At 47.5% G+C, this 18011-nt stretch overlaps 1 protein-coding gene across 7 annotated transcripts in view; it reads right to left on the reverse strand.

The window, feature by feature from the left end:
- Positions 1-18011, reverse strand: part of PDGFRA (platelet derived growth factor receptor alpha) — a 115325-nt gene that overhangs the window by 6611 nt on the left and 90703 nt on the right. For all 7 annotated transcript variants that reach the window (XR_004072391.2, XM_031018376.2, XM_006747506.3 and 4 more), the window contains 15 exons: positions 17505-17620; positions 16416-16542; positions 15125-15318; positions 14606-14700; positions 14257-14389; positions 11929-12033; positions 11214-11324; positions 10585-10738; positions 9532-9698; positions 7111-7226; positions 6634-6756; positions 5175-5286; positions 3576-3675; positions 3356-3461; positions 1804-2045 (listed from right to left, as the gene is read on the reverse strand). Coding sequence is in view for 6 of the 7 variants with exons in the window: in XM_031018376.2 (XP_030874236.1) it covers positions 1804-2045; positions 3356-3461; positions 3576-3675; positions 5175-5286; positions 6634-6756; positions 7111-7226; positions 9532-9698; positions 10585-10738; positions 11214-11324; positions 11929-12033; positions 14257-14389; positions 14606-14700; positions 15125-15318; positions 16416-16542; positions 17505-17620 (2001 nt within the window). In the remaining variant the exon portion in view is untranslated. The remainder of the gene's footprint in view (positions 1-1803; positions 2046-3355; positions 3462-3575; positions 3676-5174; positions 5287-6633; positions 6757-7110; positions 7227-9531; positions 9699-10584; positions 10739-11213; positions 11325-11928; positions 12034-14256; positions 14390-14605; positions 14701-15124; positions 15319-16415; positions 16543-17504; positions 17621-18011) is intronic.

Below are 18011 nucleotides of genomic sequence, written 5' to 3' on the forward strand. Positions count from 1 at the left end.
CGACACACAAAATAACCAAAAAGGATGGCAGATCTGAGGTCAAGTGCTACCACAGATACCCAAAGCTCAGAGAAACACTTTGCTAAAAGAATATAAACACAGTTTTGAAATTGTCATGAGCAAAGGTAAGTCAGGGCACTCTGCCCAACCTCCCCCAGTCTCATAACACATTCCAAAAACAAAAACCACAACCATACTTTTTAAATTACCTGGTTCATACCAACAGCAAGGGATGTCAAAATCACAAGGCTCCAAACTAATAACGCCATGTGCTTCTGCCTAAATAACTGTATGTAGCTAACCAAATGACTGAGGAAGAAGGGACAAGAGTATCCTGAATGAAGAGGAAAAAAAAGAGAGAAACTCATATGCAACTTGGACCCAGAACCAAGGACCACTATCATCACTTTCTCCTGCCTCTATTCAAGGGCTATGCAAAGACAGTGGGGTACTGGGACGTGGTCCCCTCTTCGGGACTGTGAAAACTAATGACTGTAGTCCTGGCTGGGTGTTAGCATCGCGTTGGTAATAAATTAATGGATCCAGGTGATGATCACTAATGGCTGTTAATGTCACAGAAGGGGAGACAACTGGACAGTACGTAGCTCCCAATGGACGTACACAGCACCAGCTTTGAAGCATGCTTGCCAAAAATCTAACCTGAGCCAGATTAAGGCTCCAGACTACCAGTTTACAGCAAAAACAGGAGAGAAAGCACATGGTAAGACACACTACAGGATGCAATCAGCAACATTCTGAATGTGGGAACATTACAGGCAAATACTCCGGCTTCTTCACAGTTACTATGCAAGGGGGTAAGAAGGGGCAGGACAAACATATAGAGACATAGCAACTAAATGCCACGTGTGACTCTTACTTGGTTCTCAATTAGAACAAAACAAATGCAAAACCGTATTTATGAGAGAGTCAGGGAAATCTGAACACTGAATATCTGATGCTCTTAACGATTTCTTGTCAATTGGTGGGGGAGGGCAAGACAATGGTACTGTAGTTTTTATTTTATTATTAACTTAATAACCCCAGCTACTCTTTTTAAATACAGCCTTTATCTTTTAGAGGCACCATAATGGAATATTTATGGATAAACGATATGATGTCTAGGATTTGTTTCAAAACAGTCCAAAGAGAGTAGTAGCCTAGTAGACGTGGCTCTTCATGCAGTCTGGCCACAAGTTCATAAATGCTCAAGTCTGGTGACAGAGGAACCGACAGTTCACTATTCGACTTGAATCGGGCAGGTTAGAAATCTTCCATTATACAAAGTTAAAAAGAAGGAACAAAATCAGCCAGGAGGCGCCTGGGCTCCGTTCCCAGAGATTCTAACTTGTTGGTCTGGGGAAGTGTGTAGATCAGTTTTCAAGTCTCCCCAGGTGATCCAAACTTGCAGCTGGGGTTAAGATCCCCTGATAGTATCAAATAGCCCAGTCTAGCCTCTCTCTCAACTCTCCCCCTAGTCCCAGGACCCATGCAGAAAACAGCAAGAGAGGCTTATAGTATCTCAAGAATCAGGGCTGCAGTGGCTGATCAAACCACCTGGGGACTCTGGTCAAAGGCTCTCCACCTGGGAAGCATGTCCCTGCCTGCTCTACACCTCCCCCAACCCCATAGGGCCCGCATTAGGATGGCCTGGAAAGCGTTTACAAAACGGAGCAGACCCCCCCGGGACTCGGGGACTCGGGGACTCTGCAGCCAGCTGCCGTGGAAAGGACGCAGCACCGGGCGAGCCTCACCATCAGGAGCGCTGGGGAGCGGAGAAGGGGGGCCCTGCCGGAAGCCCTATACCTGTGTCTGTTCCTCTTGCCCAGGTCTTCCTCCTCAGGGACAGGGTCGATGTCGGGCAGGGGGATGATGTAGCCGCTGTCCGCGCTCAGCCTCTGCTCGTCCAGGCTGCCCTCCCAGTCCTTCAGCTTGTCTTCCTCGTTTTTGTAGGTGACGCCAATGTAGGCGTTGTCCGAGTCCACGCGCATGCGCGCCACGGCGGGGTGGTCGCTCTTCAGGAAGTCCAGGTGAATCTTTTCATAACTCTGCAGACATTCATTTCACACGGTTAGGCAAGTGTCACGGCCCGAACTGCAAAAAGGACTCTCAGAACTTACTCTCGTTTAACCGTCTGTGTCTCCAAACTCCCTCCCAGATACGGGATTTAGACAACTGAAGGAGAGTCAGAGGTCAACCGTCCCCAGAGGCGTGGGACATGAAGACAGCGCCACCAATGACAGAGATCTCCCGCCATCCTGCCAGTGAGATCTCTCATTCACCTTAAGATCACAATGAGCCCGTTCTCTGAGTCACTAGCTAGGACTGTGCCCGCCCCCGCCCCCCAACACACACACCCACTCCCTTCTCTGGGACTAGCATGGACCCTTCTGGTCCCTGTTACATAATCTCTCCAGGGCTTGGATGGGTCCCAATAAGAGGTGACAAGGACTTCCACTGGGAGCACCATCCCTGAAACCTTCCCGATCCCTAAATGTTGGAGAAATCTAACTCAAAACTTACAAACCTTTGATCTAGAAAAACCCCATTTTCCAACAATACTTCCCAGTCTCTTCCCACCAAAACGTCTGACTTAACGCAGCCAGAACTCCTCTGACTGGCCTACCATAATTTCCTTCTGCCTCCTCATTGTTTCACTTCGAGGAGTTGTAATGGGCAGTGAAATAATCAACAGACAAAAGTATTTAACTCCCAGTTCAGCACGCAACCTCCTAATGCTGCTCCTCTTTGAGAAGAAGTAACAACTATGAAGACTCTACATGGACAACTACCATGAATCTCAGAAATGGAGTTTATTATACAACTGTGTCGGGTTCCTTCACAGCATCTCAGCAGAAAGTTGCTTCATTCATTAATGTATCCTGCTTGGTTCCATGAAATTACATTTGTTCCTTTGAACAATGCTTCCTATCCCACAAAAAAACCAGCTGGAGCCACAGATAACAGCTGAGGTTGTTCCTTCCAGTCAGCTGGTAAAAGCCAATTTCACATGGATTTAAGTGCATGCAAATGAGGCTGTGGATGCCCCGAGACTTCTAACTGCACAGTAGCTTCAGATACTCAAATATCTGGAGAATAAAGTGCTTACAGGTGTTGCACACTTAAGATGAAAGGGGAGCCCTGTGGAAAGGGGAGGGTTTTCAGACATCACTGCTACCAGGGGTCTGGGGAGCACTCCAGGAAACGCAGGCCACTGGATCAAGCAATCTTTTTCCTCCTCTGAAAATGTTCCTTTAAAACAGTGTTGAACGGTGCTGCTCTCTCGCAGAGCTACCAGCTATTGACGTCTTCCCTTTGCCCATTCCTTTCCACCCATCTTTAAGGGGCCCAGACAAACCTTCTTATACTGTCCAGGCAGCAGATGCTCCACAATCTCACTCAGGTGGTAGAAGGAGGGTCTCTTCTCTGGCTCGCTGTGCCAGCACTTCACCATGATCTCGTAGCTGCGGAAGCACAGAACTCAGAGTGGGCACAGGGAGGGGTGTCAGGGCACCCCCCACAACCCACAGACCCACTGGGCATGAACACAAGGCCCACAAGACGGGGAGGGGGCTCACACTTCACTGGTGGCATGGTCAGGCTTGGCCATCCGGTACCCACTCTTGATCTTATTGTAGAAAGTAGAATCCACCATCATGCCGGGGTAGGGTGTGCCGCCTGAAAACCAAGGGGAACAACCAGGATTAGCCAGCCGGTGGGACATGGCTGAAACTATCAGGGTGACACAGAACCTACAGAAAATACCTGGGGATCCCCACTTGAAGTTCTGGTTCTTTCAAGGAAATTAAGTGTTGTTATCTCCTTGACTTCACGGTTTGCTTCCCCAAATCTTGCATGTAACCAGGAATTCCCCTCAAATTTTAAATGTAACCAGGACTTGGGGCGCCTGGGTGGCTCAGTCGTTGAGCATCTGCCTTCGGCTCGGGTCATGATCCCAGGGTCCTGGGATCGAGCCCCGCATCAGGCTCCCTGCTCCATGGGAAGCCTGCTTCTCCCTCTCCCACTCCCCTGCTTGTGTTCCCTCTCCCGCTGTGTCTCTCTCTGTCAAATAAATAAATAAATAAATCTTTAAAATAAATAAATAAATAAATGTAACCAGGACTTAATGTTGGTCAAGTCCAGGCACCTGAGGCAAAATTCTACATCTTTAGAAAAAGCACAAACGAGTTTTTCAATGTTTCTGACTACTGGATCTACATACATAAAGCAAAATAGAAAAGCAAGAGAAATTCTGAACCACTGAAGGCAAAAAAATCATTTTCACCACAAATGTTCAAATAACGAGAGCAAAAGTCAAAGCTGCGGCTTGAAATACCTAGATAATTCTCTGCTTTTAATAGACCATGACACTCAGTCAAGCCACACACTGGGATGATCCACAGTGACATCCAAGCAGGGAGAACTGGGATCAAAAAAGGAGATGAGGCAGGGAAGAAACCCTTTCCTACAGAATTCAGGACACATTTCAGTGTGTATGGCCAAGGCCAGATCAAGCTTAGTTTCCTCTCTAAAGCCGTCCACAACGACCACAGGGCTCCCTTCCCCTTTCTCTTCCATGACAATTTTAAATCAGCAGCACACCGTTTATCGCTACATGGAGGTCTTACCTCTCCAGACAAACTAAGGTCAGGTCGTAAATCACTCCTCCCTCGGGGCCCTCACCTGGCAGCACGGGGTACCTGGGGACTGACTCCAGGAGGTTCCTCTCCTCCTCCAGGGCCATGAGCGTGAAGGCGAGTTACGCCCGTTCGCCCGCCATACTACTTTTCACCTGAGCGTCGATCACCATGAAGCGACGGAGAGGCGACTCTCCACCCGTGAATCTACTTAACTCAAAGTCCCTGGCGAGAAAGCAGCTGGGGAGTGGGTGTCCTCAGGAACACTTGCAGTGGGAGAAAGTCACCCAAGCACAGCCCAAAGGAGTGGGGGGCACAGGCCAGAGGTGAGGGTGCAGCCCCGCAAGCCTCTCGGCTCAGTGCGCATGGGCATAACACCAGACACCGCAAGTGCACAATTCGTGATTTAAATCAGCTGCCCCACTCTTGACTCACAGCAGGTATCTTAGCATCGTCTACACCCTGGAGCTTGGAAAACAGTGCTTCCCTTCCAGTGTTGTTGCAAAACAACCCAAATGAGCAGAGATGTCAGGTCCGTACCAAGGGAAAAGATCTCCCAGAGCAGAATGCCGTAGGACCAGACGTCACTCAGTGTGGTGTAGAGGTTGTCGAAGATGCTCTCAGGGGCCATCCACTTCACGGGGAGAAAGGTCTGCATGGAGAGACGGAGGAAATTAAACCCAGCATACCCACTGATGGCCTACAGCAGCAGAAATAACAGGGGTTCTCTGTGGACTAATAATAACTTGCACTAATAACCTTGCCCACAAAATCTTTGTGTTTTTTTGTCCAGCGCTACACTCCCCACACTCAGAAGAGTGCCTGGCACCTAGTGGGTGCTCAATAAATATCTGATGAAGGACGGATGGTCGATGTTGCCTCTTGTGTCCTCCCATGGAATAACATCCAAAAATATTTAAGCCTGAATGTTTACCCAAAGAGTGAGAGTCCTGAATGGGCCTGTCTCCTATTTGCAGGTGTTCCTAGGAACAAAATTAAAAACAGATCCAGTGATCTGAGAATCAATTACATTTTTGAACTTTAAGAAATTGTCACTTCATGATCTGGAAGCCCCTTCTGTGAGGCTGGTGCCGGCTGCGGGGCAAACACTAAGCTGAGGCCGCCACATAAAGGGACCACGTTAGCATCCTTCGGCCCTCTGCAATGCCGGGCGAGATCACTGATTCATCGGCTTCTTGAGCAGGCAAGAGAGCGACTCCACCAACGTCCACTGATCTGTTCCGGGTGCCTAAAGCTCCAGGTCATGGCCACGCGGTACACGAACCACATGGACCCCGGACACAGAGCAGTGGCCTTCTGTTGGTGGACGCAGCGGCCTCGAGCGGTCTCACTACCAGTGCAGTGGCGTGATTTGGAATTGTACCGATAGGTGGCAAATGTATACCGAGCTACCACATCTGCTCAGAGGTGGAAGGGGTGGGGAGGATGGTCCGAGGGTTCATTTAGAATGACAGTCTTTCAGGAGATTGGGCCTCTGAGATCTATGCACTCAAATGGTCTTAATGTTTTAGGGGTCACAGATTCCATTTGCAAATTTGGTAGAAGTCAGAGATGCTCTCTCTGGAAATGAATGCATGTACAGAGGCACAGACGAGTAACAGCGAACACTTGCTCACTGCTCGTATGTACCAGGCACAGGTCTAGGCATTTAACGTTAAAGTCACCGAATCACCCACAACAACCCAGGAGATAGGTACTGTTATCAGGTCACTGCTACTGATAGGGAAAACCAAGCTACAGAATGGTCAGGTAACTCGCCCCAAATCTCCACGCTAGTACATGCTGGAGCCAGTACTCACGCCCAGGCAGCCTGGCTACAGAGCTCGTGCTTTTCCTACTGATTCCCTGGAGCCCATTCCTGAATTTAAAATGGACTCCACGTTAAAAATATGGACCCTGAGTGGCCAGAAGCAACACCTAGCTTTAGAGATTGAGTGAGGAAAGGTGAGCATGTCAAGTGAGCGGAGAGACCACATACACTGCCTTTGGACACGTAGTTTGAATCATGCATGATGTCTCTGGCCAGGCCGAAGTCACAGATCTTCACGATTTTCCCCTGCGCCAGGAGGACGTTTCGAGCAGCCAGGTCCCGGTGGACACACTGCATGGAAAGGGAAGAAACAACAGTTGGTCCATCTGCCACTAGACAACATCACCCCTGCAAGACTGGCCACCTCCCGGTGGTGCTGGGAGCTGCCTGGCGCGCCTTGGGGAGGCTGTCCCGGCACAGAGAGCTCGCCTCCTCCAGGCTCTCCTCCCAACCACCCCCAAGAAGGAGAAAGCTCTAGAGCAGAGTAGACACCCGATGATATCAGACTCCCCACTACGCTTCAGGGGAAAAGAAAAAGAGAAGCAGCCATTGCTACCGGCCTCTTCAAGCGAGACCTTCCACGCTCACCTCACTCAGACCTGTGGCCTGGATCCACAGAGAACTCTATTCCATGAACACACTTACATTTTTTGAAGCCAAAAATTCCATTCCTCGAGCAACTTGATAGGTAAAGCTCAACAAGTCCAACAAGGTAAGGCCTTCTGAGTTATCGTCCGAAAGGAGGTTTTTGACTTCTGAGTCTGCAGAAAAGGAATGAAGTGTGTTGGCCCTAGAGGACAGCGTGAAGCATCCCCCACCGGGGATGCTCCCCTGGGGTGGCCACTTGTCAGGCTGCGCAGCCTTGTCCAAAGAACGGATCTAAAATTACGTTCCTATAGCATTTCCAGACCTCACGGGTGGGTATGTAAGCCATGCAGAGGTTCTACCATTAAAAAGAAATCTATCTGCAGAAATAGCTCTCTGGTTTATAAACATATATATATATATGTTTATATATATATATATATCCATAAGGACCAGTCTAGTGGGTTCTCACACATATCTTGTTGTTTGCCTCCCAAATTTCTTTTTTCAGCCTTAGTTTGCAAGTTACCTAGGCCACCTCTAAAACACACACACACACACACACACGTACGCACGCACACACACACACAAAATCTTCCATGATGAATATACATAAGGGCCCTTTGAAAAACTAGCTTCTAGGAATTCCTCCCCCCCTTTTTTTTTCTCTTTTTAAAGCCACCTTCATAGTGTTTGGCTCATTTCCTGAATAAAATCCAGCCCCAGTCAGACTAGAGGTAACCATCTTAAAGGTCAGTGCCAAGGACTTTGCCTTTAGTTCCTTTTGTAACTTGTCCACTTTCCCCACTTTCTGAAAATCTGGAAGGTCCCAGGGTTTTCGAGGAAGGAGGTAATCTAGGCCAGCAGTTCTCATTTCTTTTTAAAAATTTTCAGGCAAGTGAAGAGTAGTTGCAGCCATTCATATTTTTCCTGCCAGCTAGGAGAAGGCCAGAAAGCAGTGGTCCGCCTGCCAACAGGGCCCAAGCTGAGCATGAATCAGGTTCCCCTGACATCTGGAGCCAGGTCCAGCCTGGGAAGCAATGTAAACTATTTTTAACAATACGGGAGGGGAGAGGAAGCACTGGTTCCGACAGCTCTCATTGGCTAATCTTTTTAAAGGGCTTGGAAGTGTACCCATTTGGCAACGAGAAGTGAATGGAACTTGGAACTGCAGCAATGGAAAATATTCTTGTGTACCGAGCTTTGCAAAACAAGCACATTCTTTTTTAACAGATTGTACCTTTCACTTAAGAACCCCACAAGCATTCAGAGCGTATCAGTGATTTTCAAAATAATTTCCATGGCAGCTCAACACTTTTGTGCATTGACTAATGGGAGGGCTCAGGCCCAATAACACAAAATCACAAGACGTGTCAACATCGGACCCAAGAGTAGTGTCCTCCCCGCTCCAAGCCTGGGATTAGACGAGAACCTGGAAAGGCCACCCCCACCCTGGCAGAAGTGGCGTGGTCCATCTGCTCTGGGCATCAGCTAGGCTCCCTGGAGTTTATAAATCAATGCACTCCTGCCACATGTTTCATCTGTTTTGAAAGATCAGACAGATCTTCCTTCAAACAACATTCAGTAGAAACACCTAACACTCTTATCAGAAAAACACGACCTCCAATTGTCTACTTTCCAGTTTCTATCACAAAGTGGATATTAACAAAGCCAAAAGCAAGGGCTACTGAACTCCTAGATCCCAGAGACTTATAGAATTAAAATTTTGAAAATAAATACTAGGAACCAATAGGAGATAGCCAACTTTTAATTTTGCCAATAAGGGCACTGAGGGAAAAAAATAAAAACCAGCGATCACCATACTTTCATTAAAAAAAAAGACACATTAACACCAAAAAAGGAAGATAAGTATATCAGGATAAACCATTCTTTAAAAGGATTACATTTAAAGTGTGAAAATGCATTGCATTAAGTCTTCATTCTTTTTCTTTTTTTCAATTCACAGGCCACAAACTTCTGAAAACACGTCACAGATAGAGTTGTGCAGACACGCAGTTAGGGACCACGGGCTGGCAGTTCCGCTCACCGTGCCTGCTCACCTTCCGCTGAGTTGTTTTTTTTTTTAAGTAGTCTCCACGCCCAGCATGGAGCCCAACACGGGGCTTGAACTCACGGCCTTGAGATCAAGGCCGGGGCTGAGATCCAGAGTCAGATGCTTAACCAACCAAGCCACCCTGGCGCCCCTTCCTCTGAGTATTTTAAGTACAGGTTTCCACCACTATCTGAAAGCAGAGCATTCCTAAGAAACCCTGTATAAGCCAAAACAGTGTAAAGCAAAGAAGCACTTACTATTTCGTAAAAACCAAAAATCCTTTTCAGACTTCTTTCAGTGAGTGAGAAAAAGTACTAATGTAGGTCTTTCATCAAAGAGAGGCAGAAACCCAACTTTCACAGTGCAGGGGAAATCTGTATCATACTAAACCACTGGCAGGTGCAGAGAGTGGACAGTGACAGTTTTACCTAACATAGACTTCTTCTTATATGAGGCTGGGCGGTCATACAGCGATCTCTGGATGTCCGAGTATTTAGAAACCTCTTTCCTTTCCAGCATGGGGACATACTGGGTGGTGTCAGCTTGCTTCATGTCCATGTAGTCACCATTGTTTTCAAAAGATAAAATAACATAACTGTAACAACAGAAAAAGAAACCTTATTCAGGGTGCCCCTTGGGAGTGCTCATTCTACCTTCAGTAGATGATGACCAGGGGCCCACAGTACACAAGACGGTGTGGCAGGTATGGGGATAGCCAGGGGGGCGAGCAAAAGCAAAACCAATGTGCACCTTCCATGTGGGGCAGTCTGGCAGGTGAGATGAGCATTAATCAATAATCACACAAATACCTGGGTCACAAATACTGGGTCATCTCAACTCAGGTGTGTCTGTCTTTATTCTTGCTCTGTTTTCCAACTCACAGGCCACAAACCCTGGGCCGCACGACCACGTGGCCAGATGTTTCCTGCCCCTCAATAAATTCAGTGCCAATGTGGTGTCCATCGAGTAATTCTATATAAAGTGAACTTGCACTTTCTGATCTTACAGAACTTTAAAGCCACTCAGACCTCTGTAGCTACTTGTAGGTTCCCACAGTTGGGATTACTACCACTGGCTTGATTTCTAGGCCCAGGGTCCGCAAGGAGCAGAATCTCAAACGTGGAGGTCCTCGGGCAGTTTCTCACAAGATACCAGCAGGGAGGCATCCCTGGCCAGAGCCGCAACTTACAGGTCTCAAGCGGACCACACATTACCAGCAAAATAGCTCCCAGAATGACTCCAACTCTTGCCTCCGTTCAAACCTCTTGGCAAGGCCTCCCCACGTGATATCTGGTCCCAAACACCTGTGGGCAGGTGTGTCCCGGCTGCATGAGGGTACGACAGGGAAGGCTGGGGGACTCTAAGTCTTGCTGCCTGGTGGCACGGGGTCTGCAGACATGGATTCTATGCAGACACGGGCTCTCTCCACTGGTGAGGCTTGTAAGCCAACGACTCACAGCAGCGTGTCCCTCTGCACCCACCTCCGTGTGCTGTCATCGGCAGGGTTCAATCCGAAAATGTCCAGCTCTTCCTTTGGTTTCTCCGGGTGGCGGCTCAGGAAGCTATCCCTATTCTTATGCAAATAGTTGACCAAATCCCCATAGAAGCAGTACTCGGTGATGATGTAAATAGGGCCTGTGGGAACCAAAATCAGTTAAGAAATGGGCATGAGAGGCGCCTGGGTGGCTCAGCCGTTAAGCGTCTGCCTTCGGCTCAGGTCATGATCCCAGAGTCCTGGGATCGAGTCCCGCATCGGGCTCCCTGCTCAGCAGGGAAGCCTGCTTCTCCCTCTCCCACTCCCCCTGCTTGTGTTCCCTCTCTCACTGTGTCTCTCTCTGTCAAATAAATAAATAAAAAATCTTAAAAAAAAAAAAAGAAACGGACATGAACACGAAGAACAGAAAAGCCATGAAATGCGATGTTTGCACAGACAGGAGATGGTGCTCAAAAACAAGGATCTCCCGACAATTCTCCAGGCAACTCCGTTCAAGAGACTTAAGAGTTGCTGGCATGTTTGGAGGTAGACAGGAAGGACTTTAAAATAGCCTGGACAGTCTTCACAACTACAGGTCTTCTGTGAAAATCCTCACTCCCGGGTCAGGAAGCCTACCTGACTTGGTGCAGGCTCCCAGCAAGTTCACAATGTTTAAATGCGGCCCCAGGTGAGTCATTATCTTCAGTTCCGACATGAGAGCTTGTTTCTCGCTGGATCTGGCTGTGGCTGTTGAAGAAATAAATCACGTATCAGTTCAAGTGATTTACCTCCCACACAAAGCCAATGACATGGCTAATCCTATGATGGGATATCATTTCATTTACTGAGAGCCTTTTTTTTTTTTTAAGATTTTATTTATTTATTTGAGAGAAAGAATGAGATAGAGAGAGAGAGAGAGCATGAGAGGGGGGAGGATCAGAGGGAGAAGCAGACTCCCTGCTGAGCAGGGAGCCCAATGCGGGACTCGATCCTGGGACTCCAGGATCATGACCTGAGCCGAAGGCAGTCGCTTAGCCAACTGAGCCACCCAGGCGCCCCTCATTTACTGAGAGCCTTAAAGAGAAACACAGAGTGACCTGGTCTAGACTCTACTAACTAGTGCCTAGTCTTGAGGGTAAAAAGAAGTCACCAAAAATAACAACTCTTGACTTTCCAACATACAGGCAATGAGAATAATCTAAATAACGCGACTGAGAAAAGAGCCTAAATACACACAAAACCTAGAATCGAAAGATCTGGTCCTAAATCTGGCATGTACTCGCTGTGTGATTTTGAGCAATTCACCTGACTAACCTCTAGTTTCAAAAAAATCCCAGGAAAGGGCACTTACGTTTTAGCATCTTCACTGCTACTTTCATGACAGGCTGGGAGCGGCTTAACCCATAGGCAGTTCCTTCAACCACTTTCCCAAACGCACCAGATCCCAGGATACGACCTGTGAGCAATCAGAACCATTAACACAGGCGGACTGGGGCTTCGTCCCCTCGGTTTTATGTACCACGGCCAGCATGCGCGGGCGCCCAGCGGGGGGCTATTCTTTCAGACTGGAGTCAGCCTCATGATTCCTGCAAGTCAGCACGTCAAGATCAGAACGGAGTCCACAGGGAAGGAAATCAGTACAATTGCTTTTGTCAAATAACATCTGTAAGGGGAAGGGAACCGCGGGCAGGAGTAAGGAGGGTGCATCCTTCCCTGCTGTGAGCATTCTGTCTCCCAGCTCCAGTATGGGCCAGACCGCAAGCTCCGAGGCCCTTGTTTCCTGTGGCTCTCGCCCAAACCCCCTGCTTCTCTACCCTTCTGTTCTCCACATGCAAACAGAGGCATCTTTTGCATCAATAAGTCCTTATCCACTGGAAATACTTCGGTATTCAAGACATCACTGATTCCAAGGCGTGATGAAGTCTTGCTGCCTGCTTGTAGGAAGGGCCGGGACCATCATAGGCTAACAGCGCCCAGTGGGAGCACACACTTGGCTCCATGCTGGAAGCGACATAAGGAAATGGAAGCTGCCGTCCCCACAATCTAAAAAGAATGCGTCCCCGAGTATCAGTCTCACCACACCGAGCCAAGCCGTGTTGGGGGTGGGGGGTGGGAGACTCAGCTCATAAGGGACTAACAGCCAGCAGTGCATGTTTGCATTGTGGGAAACTGTACCTGGAAAGATACGGCTGCCTTAGGGGAACACACAGGAGCAGAGAGACACAGAAATGCCTCTTAGCATATTAGGGATGTTGCCCTTCCCCCACCCACATTTTACTACTTTAAGTTCCTCTGCTCTTTTTGTAAAACTGGGGGGGGGGGGCGGGGAGGGGAGTAGGGGTGGGATTGGTGGTGGGGAGAGATGATAAAGAAAACTTCGTTTCCAGGTACAAGTAGTTGAAATTGGAAGTAGCTAGGACATCTTGTTTGATTTCAGTTTAAGTAACTCTTTAATAAGACCTAACCTTGTATTTTGGAATGAGACAAGTGGATCATTAAACACTGCCTCGGGCATCCTCCAAAGCACACACGGTTAGCGTACTCCCAGTGACATGACCTCTAGCTCTAACTTTCACTTGTCTTTTTTTATTTAAATTCAATTTAGTTAACATATAGCGTATTATTAGTTTCAGGGGTAGAATTTAGTGATTCCTCAGTTGCAAATAACACCCAGTGCTCATTACATCAAGTGCCCTCCTTAATGCCCATCACCCAGTTCCCCATCCCCCACCCACCTCTCCTGTAGCCACCTTCAGTTTTTTCCTTATAGTTAAGAGTCTCTTACGGTTTGCCTCTTTCTCTGTTTTCATCTTATTTTATTTTCCCTTCCCTTCCCCTATGTTCATCTGCTTTGTGTCTTTGTCCTGTTTTCATTCATTCAGAATGTGATTTAAAAAAAAAAATTCCTTGAACTAAAGCTTCATGTACTCGGTCTCAGCCCAAGATTGAAATATGTGAAAAGTCTGTGATAAGTTGACTTGATTATTTTTACATATTTTGCTTTGAAAAGTACCTATATTTTTATATTCTATATTCTAAATATACGTACTCTAAAGAAGTATCTAATACATCCTCAGAATGGACTAGATTAAAATACCCTTTGTGGTTGTCCTCATTCAAATCTCGTCTGTTCCTTTTCAGTCACAGAAATTCATCCCATCAATTTGTGTGACTCCCAAAGCAAAGCCATCTCAATGAGTATCTTTGGCAGGACCTCCTCACATTCTCTTCTCCTCTTGTAAAATTTTCTTTAACCATAATTTGCTATAGAACAAGATTTTTATTTTTTTATGTTTTTATTTTTTTAAGATTTTATTTATTTATTTGAGAGTGAGAGAGAGCGGGGGGGGGAGGGGCAGAGGGACAAGCAGACTCCCCGCTGAGGGCAGAGCCCGACGTGGGACTCGATCCCAGGACCCCGAGATCATGGCCTGAGCCGAAGGCAGACGCTTAACCAACTGAGCCACCCAGGTGCCCCTGGAACGAGATTTTTTAAAAACCATGGCAGTGATGCAATTAACTCATTTTCAAGACAGAAAAATACTTCTGAAAGCCAATTTCTATTGCCTAGCTCTTACCAAGCATAAGCTCAGATCCCTTATTCCTGCACAAGGCTATACAAAGTAGTTATGTCCCAATCAAAGGGGAGTCTTGGGAGATCACCCCAGGAGGCGCTTACCAAGCACGAGTCCATCCCTTGGAAACTCCCATCTTGAGTCATAAGGCAGCTGCATCGGGTCCACGTAAATATATTCATGTCCGTCAGGGCTGATGGATTCAATGACCCTCCAACGAATTTCATACCTCGGTTTCTACGAATGACCAGGACAGGTAACTAGTGAATTACCAAAGCCCAGATGCACCAAAGCTTAATGGCAGCAAAGTGACCAGACACAGCAGGATCAACCCACATTCCTTCAACACATAATTACTGAGCTCCTTCTCCGTGCCACGCGCTGAGCTAGGCTGCTCTTCTTCTTGTTCTTACTGGCTTCAAAGGTTTTTAGTTCTTTGGGAAAAATACCTACCTGTTTCCAAATGACAACCAGGACAATAAGTGAGATGATCACAATCACCAACAGCACGAGGACCGCAGCGGCGACGGTGAGTTCAGAACGCAGCGCTGAAGGAGAAAAACGCATGAGGAAGAATTTGCACAAACACGCAGGAGGACAGGAAGGCGATGTGGTTGTGTTTGGGCCAGAAATCTCTCACTGTTGGCGGAAAAGCATCAGGGCTGCCTGGCTCATTTTCAGTTGTAAGGAGCAACAAGGCAGAAGATCCCCCTTCCCCATCTTCTGTCCCCACACTCAGACTACAGAGACGGAGTAGCTATCCCACTAGACAAGCAGGATGCCTCTGTAAGGTGCAATTCGGGGTCAGAATCCAAAAGAAAGGGCTCCCATGTGGATGCCCAGAGAAGGCCCTTTAAGAGCATTCAGAGCTGAATTTCTGCCTTGGGACCTTCATTCCTTTCGGACCCCATCTGGGATTCAAAGTTCTGCATGAAGGAGGAAGGGCTTGGCTGATGACTAAGATAAACTCACTGGGAGCCACCAGCTTCAGCTCTCGGCTCTCAGCCCCAAGGAGATTCTTGGCCAGACATCGAACAGCGATGGTCTCCTCCACCCTGGTGAATGTCACTCGGCCCTCCACAGTACTCCTGTCTCGGGGGTGGACCTCTGTGATAATGTTTGAGATATTGTTGGCCAAAACCGCCCATGAAGTTTCATTATTACACCTGGAGAGAAAAAGGACATAAATACAGAGCCAGTTATCAGGACAATGGAGGTGAGCAAAGCAGTGAGAATCACCTATGGTGGTAAGCAGCTCTGACCTTGCCTACATTTGGGGGTGCTACAGGTGGACTTTTGTATTTTATGTGCATATTAATATCACTGAAACTCGTTTGCACAGACCCAACAGAGGATAACCTGTATGTGGATAATTGAAAGTTAACTGTTTATGAAGCACGCAAGGTAGAAATAAGTTCCATCAAATATAACTACCAATCCCAAGTCTTGAACCCATGAGCCAACTGAACAGACCCACTTCAAGAATGTTTAACTATCCCAATTGCCCACCCCTTGAAAAAGCCTGGCCCCCTCTTCTCTCCCCACCTGCACTGTCAAGAGCCCCTCAGGTGTCACTAGGGTTGGAGTGATCCCCCGGCCAAGTTAATGAGACCTAGATTCTAGCCCCAGTCAAGATCCAAGATCAAGATCCCCTAAGAAAGGGAAGGTCTAGGAGTCTCAGCCTCCAAGAGAAAATATCGAGGCTTCTGAATGCAAGCAGTCACCATGGGTGGAAGTGTGAGCATGTCGCTCGAGTGCCCATCAGAGAAGATGGACAGATGGGGGGTAAAGGAAGAACTGGTGAGTTAACTCCCCCCAAACAGCAGGTAGGCAAAGGAAGCAAGCAGTCACCATGGGCAATATTGTCATTTATGCTCACATGCCAATCTAGCTACCAAAAAAAGCTCACCCTGTAAGAAATATAAAGTGAAGTGGACCAGGGTGGTAAAAATCCTCCTAGACCTGCGGTCCTTTAAATTCATCTTCTTTTCTGATTAGGCACCCTTGGAGAATCTGGTGAGAGCTAGGGACCTTCTCCTTATAGCTCTTCATGACCACATGGGTCACGGGCACCCACACCATGCACGCATGCACACCAGGCCCATGCTTAGGACCCTATCCTGTAGTTTATGAGACTTAGGCCCAGTCAGAATCACAAATACAAAAGAAGGGCCAGCCAAAGAAAGCAAATGCATCTGAAGTTCTTGTATCAAGGAAGAAACATTCTGACCACCAATGAAAAAGAAACCTCTCGTTTCCGTACTTCTTAATATCCTTGCAGATCATCCACTCAATATCAGGAAGAGGCGTCCCTTCAGCGGTGCATCTCACAGTCTGTCCCCCTGTAGAGCCATGGTGGTCATCAACCAAGTCCAGAATAGACGAGGGAACTGCAAGAGGTAAAAAGAGATCAGAATCGAATCGTCTGGGTCCCAGAACTCCCGTGAGCCACAGGTTCACAGAATTCAGGTTCAGAATTTGTCCACGTCGCATCGGACCTGCCAAGCGAGTAACCACCCAAGAAGGGGCTGAAAGCAATTATGTGCATAATCATAATGCTCCACTTTGGGTAGACCCACTTGGTTAAGAGCATTTTCACAGTTTCAGTGTTTAGGGGTTTGTATCCTGTGGTGTTCTAAATCTGGAGTGAGAAAAGTAAAAAGCCCCTGTGGTTATTTGGCTTGAAAGGCAAGGAGGCTCTTAAAATTGTATTACAGCTTGGGGTTCAACTAATAGATTCAGCTAGAGTATAATCTAAAGCAGCATTTACCAAAGTGCATCTGTGGAATGTCACTAGGTTTAAAAGATTTTTTTTTTTTTAAATCCATGATCAAATAAATTAGAAATATGCTAATGCTTGTATCACAGATTTACTGTGAGGGTCAAGTGAGTCCCCTAACGCAGTTCCAGGCACACGGTAGGTACCCAGTGAACAGGGGCTGGACCTGAACGTGAATAGACCGAGGCAGTCCCTCCTGGTAAGGGCCGTTGTGCGATGCCTTGAGGGAAGCTAAGCGAAAAGGCCAAAACTCTCTGGAACAACCTAAGGTCATCTGGACCAAAACGCATCACTTTACTCTTCCAAGAACTGGAGGTGCCAGACTGAGAAGCAGGTGGTGTTGTAAGCTAGGAATTCCCCAGACTGTTTCAGAGCAGCCTGGACTTCCCAGAACTGTGTGAATTCATAGCCCAACAAAGCTCTCCCTGACAGGTGACGCCTACACCAGCTACTTCTCCCATAAAGCGTTGCTTTTCTCTCCACCCCCGGGGGAGAAGAGTGCCAGGCTCTCCTTGGGGGACACTCATTCACTTCATTGCTGAGCTCATATGATCTTTCTACTGCCTGATGCACCTTGAGTTAAGAGCTCGAAAGTATAGCTCTTCACGTCGTCTTCATTTTGAACGACGATCGTGTAATGGCCGCTGTCTTCCTCCTTAGCGCGGATCAGCTTTAATTTGCTCCGATACCTGAAACGAAAAGGCCTTTGTGTCAGCTAGTCATAGCCAAAGAGATGCCAACTGTTCCAACAGTGCCATGTTCACTTTAAAGTTTGTTTTCGTAAAAAGTAAAAACATCTTTTTTTTCTTGTCCATATCTTCGCTTTTCTGGGATTTTCCGTGCCCTTTCTACATAGTGAAGGTCTAACTTATAGACACTTAATTCTTTTTTTTTTTTTTAAAGATTTTATTTATTTATTTGAGAGAGAGAGAATGAGAGACAGAGAGCATGAGAGGGAGGAGGGTCAGAGGGAGAAGCAGACTCCCTGCCGAGCAGGGAGCCCGATGCGGGACTCGATCCCAGGACTCCAGGATCATGACCTGAGCCGAAGGCAGTCGCTTAACCAACTGAGCCACCCAG

Source organism: Leptonychotes weddellii, chromosome 2, assembly GCF_054177405.1.
Source record: "Leptonychotes weddellii isolate Sample4059 chromosome 2, ASM5417740v2, whole genome shotgun sequence".
In the NCBI taxonomy this organism is placed as follows: Eukaryota; Metazoa; Chordata; class Mammalia; order Carnivora; family Phocidae; genus Leptonychotes; species Leptonychotes weddellii.